General features: G+C 54.8%; 1 protein-coding gene across 1 annotated transcript; it reads right to left on the reverse strand.

Moving 5' to 3' along the window:
• Positions 1-214: 214 nt before the first annotated feature.
• On the reverse strand, positions 215-1,965 carry LOC148126505 (speriolin-like). Its single transcript, XM_087930413.1, has 3 exons — positions 1,722-1,965; positions 923-1,056; positions 215-544 (listed from the first exon to the last, which is right to left on the reverse strand). The coding sequence occupies exons 1-3, from the start codon at positions 1,963-1,965 to the stop codon at positions 215-217; spliced, it is 708 nt and encodes a 235-aa protein (XP_087786539.1).
• Positions 1,966-7,155: the final 5,190 nt, after the last annotated feature.

Below are 7,155 nucleotides of genomic sequence, written 5' to 3' on the forward strand. Positions count from 1 at the left end.
GGCCCCCACACCTTGCTTCGGGGACTCCCTGCATCCTCCAGAGCCCTCCCCCCAGGAAGGTCCAGGTTTTCACCCAGGGTGGCATGGCATTGGCCATCAGGAGCTTGGCAGGAGCGCAGACGCCAGGGCTCCGGACTGAGAGGGCAACACAGCAGTCCATCCTTTCTAGACCTTTATTGCCTTTAATGGGGGTGTACAATAAGGGGGAGGGGGTTCACCAGATGAAGAGGGGCTTCCCGTCCTCCTGTGAGAGCTTTTGGAGGCAGTTCAGCAGCAGCAGGCAGTCCTCGAGCATTTCGGCAGGGACCACACTCTTCACCACCTCCTCCAAGTGCTGGAAGTTGCCGTAGGCAGCGGCCTCGGGGCTGGAGATTTCGGGCCGCTCACGAAGGATGCCAAAGGTGTTCACCGTGCGCTCTGTCAGGCTCGGGTGGACCTTGGGGTCGTAGCCCAGGGGCTTCAGGGAGTCCATGATGCTGTTGTAGCGCTCCATGATGGCCTCGGACTGCTCCGGGCTCAGCTGCAGGAAGGGGTCCTTTTCTCTCTGGGGAGAGATGGGGAGCGTGAGCAGGGCAGCGGGGCAAGATACCCATCCTGGGGTCCCTGAGCTTCATTTGGGGCCACCAAAGGGAGGACCGCCCAGGAACCAGGACAGGAGAGAGCCAGCGCTGCCCCCCTTCAAAGGGAGTCCGGCAAAGCAGCCTCTGTGGGCCAGGCATGGTGGAGTCCAGCCATGAGGGGCAAACTACCTGACCTACCCTGCCCCTTCCCAACTACCAGAGAAGCTGGGGGGGGATGCTTTCCCCATGTAAAACCCAAAGGTCACTCCAGCCAGTCACACCCCAGAGGGCAGAAAGCATCTCTTCCTGCCCCAAAGATACCTCCCAGGGTAGGGACAGGCCACAAGAGTGGGTCGCTTCACCTGTGAGATTTTCTCAGGGATATTGCGAACGGTGAAGCCATAGAGGCGGAGTCGGTCAGGGAAGATGCTGGAGAGGATGCGGCGGTCCAGCTGAAAGGCGACCTCACCCACAATGCGCTCCTGCTTGTTGGCTTCTGCAAGAGAATGCCAATCAGCAGCAGCCTTCGCAGCCCCATCCCCAGCAGCCCTGCCCCCCGCAGGTGGCTAAAGCTAGGCCGGCTTCTCTCTTGGGACCAGGAATCAACCCCTCCCAGAGCCTGGTCAGCATTGGGGGAGAAGGGGATTCCCGGAGACCCAGCAATCAGCAATGCTGGGTGCGGGGGCAGGTTCCTTCCTGCTCGATCTATTTCTATGCTCCAAAGCAGGGCGGGGGTCCACGATGTGGGCCGGCAGGGAGGCAGGCTCAGGATGACCTGGCCCTGGCCAGAGAAAGGAACCAGAGCCAGCGCCACGGATGAGGACACAGTGGGACCACCACTCAGTGTCTGGGCATGAGAAGGCCAAGCCAGCCAAGGGGGCAGAGACCTGGGTGGGACACTGTGGGAAATGGAGCTTGGGAGCCACTATTCTGCTTTCCTTTTAATTCCATTTGAAATTTAATGGAGGAACTTGGAAATATGTTGCGTCCCTCTTGGCTTGTTGGCCTGGCCAAACTTCTTAGCCTGTGCAGGGTTGCGCGGCTGCGAGCATTGCAGAGTCCTTTTGTGCCCCTCCACCCACCCCCTCCTCCTCCTCTGGCCTGGGCAGGGTCTCCGGGCAAAGGATCCCACACTCTCCAACCTCCCCTTGCCATTCTCACCTGTCTCTCCGGTGCCAATGGTGCTGTTGCGGCTGTCGGCGGCACCCTCTCGCTGGACAGAGCCGCTGCTCTCCTTCACCTGCAGGGGCTGCGGGGCTTCCTCCGGAGCTGGGGCTTTGCCTTTCCCAACCTCAGGTGGGGGGGTCGGGCCAGGAGAGGGTGTGGGGGGCTGCGGCAGGGCAGCGGGGGGCTGGCTGCCCTGTGCCACAGGCGGAAAAGTGCTCTGGACCGGAGCAGCAACCATAGGGCCGCCTCCACCTGCCACACCACCTGGCCCCATCCAAAAGGTGAGCGGCAGCAGTTGCTGGGAAGGTGTGGTGCCTCCATGGCCAAAGCCAAAAGCCTGGAAGGCAGTGGGGATCCCATGGGCACTAGAACCAGGTGCCACAGGAAAGCGCTGAGGGCTGGGCTGAGGCCAGCAGGGCAGGAAAGGTGAGGGGGTGCCGCTGGCAAAGGTTGGGGGCGAAGGGGGCCGGTGCGGGTGCCATGGGAAGGCACACTCGTGGCAGTAGCCACGGGAGCTGGAGGGGTGGAGGGAGGCGGGAGGAGTGGCTGGGGCGGCGAACTTCGGGCTGGAAGTGCCACTGGCTGCAAAGAACAGAGAGAGCGTCTGCTAAACGAGCACTGGCAGGGCAGGGTAGGGGTCCCACTGGCTCCCCGGAGGCCTTGGGATCTTCCCCAGTGCTTTGGGGGGAAGGGAAGGCTGCCTCCTGATCTTGTCCCTACCCATCACCTGCCGCCCCCTCCAGCCCTGCGCCTTGTGCCCCCCCCCCCGCTTGTTCTGCTGGGCGCCACCTGCCATTCTAGGCACAGGCTCGGCTCCCTTCTGCAGAGCCACCTGGACACCCACCCACCCTTTCTGCTAACACCATGCCCGGGTGGTGCTTCCGCAGCTGTTCTTGGTCAGAACTTGATTTACTTCATTAAATGGAGGGATGTAGCCCCCCCACACACACATGCACCCTCCCGAAGGAGCTCTGTGCAGGGGGGGCAGAAGGATGTTGGGAGCCCCCCTTTCCTGATCCCTCCAGCCCTGGGCAACCTGCCCCTAAAAGGCTAGAAGCTGCTGGCTGGGCTGCTGCCTTGTTCGCTGGCATAAAACCTTCAGCCTTTCAGGGGAACATCTGAGCCCTGGCATCCCAGCTGTGACTGGCACCCAGGCTTTACAGCAGGGCACAGCAGGGATGGCCAGAGCCCTCCTGGCACAGCCTTCTTCCAAACAGTGGCCACAATGAGACCCCTGATGGCCACAGTGCCTGGAGGGCAGGGTGCGATGCGCACACAAGTCAGTCAAGCTGGAGGCAGCCAGCAATGCTCCTGGACTGAGCGCACCAGTGCCAAGAGTCCGTCCTTGGGCAGAAAAATAGGTGTGACCTGTGGAGCATAGTGTGCGTACCTACAAAGTGTGCCACCCATCTTGGAAAGAGAGGGAATTTGCTACTCGCCGTTCCTCGGCCTGGGTGCACAGAGGTGCCACCACTTGCAGCCAAAGTCTTGCTCCAGCTGGCAACTCTGCCTCTAGAGGAGCCCATGTTTTATCTCTGGCATCTGGCATCCCTATCCCCTTCATTTCATTTGCATTGTAAAGCCACAGGCCCTGAAACTGTTATCCTTCAAAATTGGCCCTTTTCCAAATGTTGATAAATGAAAACTGATGGGAAAACCTTGGAGGCCGGGAGGGGCATGTGGCGGGGTCGGAGAAGCGGCAAGCACCTCTTTGTGGGAGGGGGTGTTTCCTGCCTGCCTTGAAAGGGTGGGTGGTCGCCCCCCCCCCAGAGGTCACCCTTCCTTCAGGTAAGGGAACTATCTCCTGTTTTAGGGCAGGCTTCAGCTGGGAAGGGCCAGGAATGAAGGTTATCTGGGTCCTTTTCAGTGGTGGTATGCTACCGGTTTGGACTGGTTTGGCTGAACTGGTAGTAAAAAAAGCCTCCAACATCAGCTGAGAGGAGAAAGAAAAGCGCAGGATCGGCCCTCCCACCTGCCCCTGCGCTTTTCTCTTCTTTATCCTCTCAGCTGATTGGTGCTGCAGGAAAGCTGCACGTATGCATTAGGTGTGCGTGCATTGAGTGTGCGTGCGATCACCAAACCGCTAGTGGAACAGGTAGGATCCCACTGCTAATCCTTTTCCCTCCGGAAGGTAGTCTGGCTTCCCTAGAGCACACAGGGGACTCCAAGGCTTCCATGATTCGGATCTTTGGAGGTGCAGGTCCCTCCCAGAGCTGCGTGGACCCTCCAGCGAGGGCTCCTTCACCGGGTGTGTCTCAAAGGCTTCTTGCTTTACTGTGCATGTTTGGCACTAAAAGGCATACGCCATTTACGTTCCTGATGGCTTCATTGCTGGTTCTAAGGCTGTGCCTGTTGTCATTAATCTGGTCTTCTTTATATTTAATTTTAATCCCCTTTTTCCCTCTGCTCCTTGACTTTTATTGTTAGAGTTTGCCAATCTTTTGCGTTTTTCACTGTCTGGGCAGTGTCCTCATCAGCATAGCATATTGATGTTCCTCCCTCTAATTTCAAAACCACACGTATCTTCTTTCAACCTGAAAAACTAAGGGAAGCACATCCAGCCTTTGCCAACCTGGATCCAGTCTGTTTTTCCTGTTCTGTCCAAACTGTGCATTGTTGACCTGTAGGTAAGTTTCTCATGAGAACAGTGAAATGCTCTGTTCTCCCGAGGCCTCTTGGGTGCTGACCTCTCTGCCACTCGGGGGTTCAGAGCGAATCCCTTCCCTCTTCCTTGGATCAATTTCAGCCGCTGACTATCGGTCCCTCGGTGTCCTTTGGCCGCCAGATTGAAGTCGGAAGCCCCTTCGGCATTCCGAGACCTGTTGAAAGACGCCCCTTCTTTTCCCGTGTCTGTTGCTGTCCTGGGTGTCTTTACAGGCGTTGTAGCACTGTTTTTGGTCTCTTCCAATCGGTCTCTGAAACTGTGAAGCTCCTTCTTGAGATATTGGTCTTTCCTCGCTTTGGCTTCTGCCCTTGCCGATTTCCGTGGTTTCTTCCCACATCCACTCTGCTTTCTTCTGTTTCTCCGTCTTTGGCAGTCTCCTGCCCCATTCCTCCTTAGCCATTTCCTTTGAGTTCGTTCTACAGTTCCTCTGCTTCACTATTGAAGAGTTCCAGGACGTCACAGAGATTAACAGAACAACAGAATTGGAAGGGACCTTGGAGGTCTTCTAGTCCAACCTGCTGCTTAAGTGGGAGACCTTATACCAGGGTTGTCAAACTGGCAGGCTGCAGGCCGATGAGTCATGCGCAGGCCATGCTCATTGCAGCTCCGCAAAGGCGGAGAACATTGCAATGCGCTATGTGGCAGCAATGTGACGCAGCAGTGGGTAAGTCCTCTTCCTGGTTCACTGCAGGCTCCTTTGAGCCATACAATCCAACCACATTTTCCTCCTCCATCTTTCTTTAACATTCCGGTCACCAGGCATAAGCCTGCATCTCCCCTGCGTGTTCTGTCCATCTCCAGTTGATAATGAAACACCCTCCGAAAGCCCTGAAGACCCATTTTCCCCCTGGGGTGGGGGAGAAAGAATGGAAGGAGGGCAGCTGAGCCTGTTTTGGGGCGGGCCAAAGGGGTGGGATTTGACTATGGATTTTTGTGTTTTTGTTTCAGTGTTCTTATTATTGCATATATATATTTGTTTATTGGTTTCACTTTTACTGCGAGTTGCCCAGAGTTGCTTAAAATGGGAGCCACTAGAAACCTTTTATATAAATAAATAATCTTTTTCTGCACTGGTATTTGGAGCATGAACTGAAATGGTCATCCTATTAAAAGTTTTTCCACAAGGCCTAATTGATATAATCTGGTCCCTGACTGGGGGGAGGGTAGCCAAGGACTGTTCTGGGGAAGCCCCCCCCCCAGCTATATACCCTGCTACCCCCTTCCTAACCTTGTCTGCCTACTGAATTGGCATGTTCTTTTGTAATAGCAAAGCTGAAAGAAAAACAGAGCAGCCCCGTCCTGCAGCTGGAACAGGCCGGGTCCGGGAGAGAGAGAGAAAGCTCAGTCCAAAGCAGGAACGGTTTGGCTGCCAGCCACGGGAGATACGTTTCCACTCACACAAGAGGCCTGAGGTCCATGGTTAGGTTTCCACAATCGATTGAAGATGCCAGAGGCTGGACTTGCAAACTATGTTAAGCCAGCCTCCCCCCCTCCGCCCCCCGCCCCATAAGTTCAATGCTAACCAGGGTTAGTGTGTTGGAGCAAGGCCCAGGGCAGGCTGAGCGGACTTAAGTGGGGTCCCTTCTGTCCTGCCCAACTCAGGAGATGCTTGTCCTGCAGGCCTGGCAGTGGAGGGAGAAACACAGCCAAGATGGCAGCCGCCATTTTAAGAGACCTCCATGGGGCTGCTCTGGCTCAGGATGGGTTGCCGAGGCAGAATCCGCCCAGCCAGGACCCTCCGTCCCCCAGAGGGGACCTCTTGAGCCGGATGGGCCTGCTGGCTGGTGTGGCTCTGAGCTTCAACCCATGATGCAAATCCCAATGTGCGAATGCCATAAATTCATAGCAGAGATCCAGTTTCTAATCTTTGATATTTGTATATTGCCGTAGGTTCCTCAGAATTCAGGTTAGTAAACTTTATAAATCAGCGTATAAATCAGTGCACGATCTCAAACAATGATTCTATAAGCCGTCATTGGCGACTATCATTGCCCAAACAAGCCCAGAGTTCATTCTTTTACCTGTCCTCTTCCCCGTGGACTAATATTAATCAACCCATTGGTGGTTTGGTCCTTCTAAAGAACATGAATCTGCAATAAACAAGACCACCTGCTGGTAAAGCAAACCTCAAGATAAGAAAACCGCTTCACTTTCCATCCCCAAAGAAAAGGGCCCTTATTTTGCGGCCCGGATCGTCCAGAATGCCACATTTTTGTCACCTGTCCAGGCCACCTGAAATGGAGGTCACCCACTAGTGCAACAGGGTGTGTGTTTCTTTTGCTAATATTTTGTAATTCAAAAACATCAAAATTCAAAAACATCAAAATGTCACATGAATAAATTAAACTAGAGACCTGGTTTTGGGCCAACCTCCAGTTGTTTAAGTAGCTGAATAGAAAGAGCAATTTAAACATCTTCCGCCAACCCAAAGCTTCAAATTTTCCATTCATGAGCTCACGGGTAGCTTTTAGGTCTACCAAAGCTTCCAATTTCCCTTCCTTTATCTTGTCTTCACTTATTCAGTACTCTGCTACAAGGATCTCCAAACTTGGCAACTTTATGATTTGTGGACTTCAGTTCCCAGAATTCCCCAGCCAGCTCTGTTGGAGTCCACAAGCAACTCAATCAAATAGACCTGGAAGGGACCTCGGAGGACTTCTAGTCCAACCCCCTGCTCCAGGAGGAGACCCGATGCCATTTCAGACAGGGGGCTGCCCAGTCTCTTTTTCAAAACCTCCAGTCATGAAGCACCAGGGATGAAAT

The sequence above is a fragment of the Pseudonaja textilis genome, chromosome 3 (assembly GCF_049901715.1).
Source record: "Pseudonaja textilis isolate UNSWEBS1 chromosome 3, rPseTex1.2, whole genome shotgun sequence".
Classification (NCBI taxonomy): domain Eukaryota; kingdom Metazoa; phylum Chordata; class Lepidosauria; order Squamata; family Elapidae; genus Pseudonaja; species Pseudonaja textilis.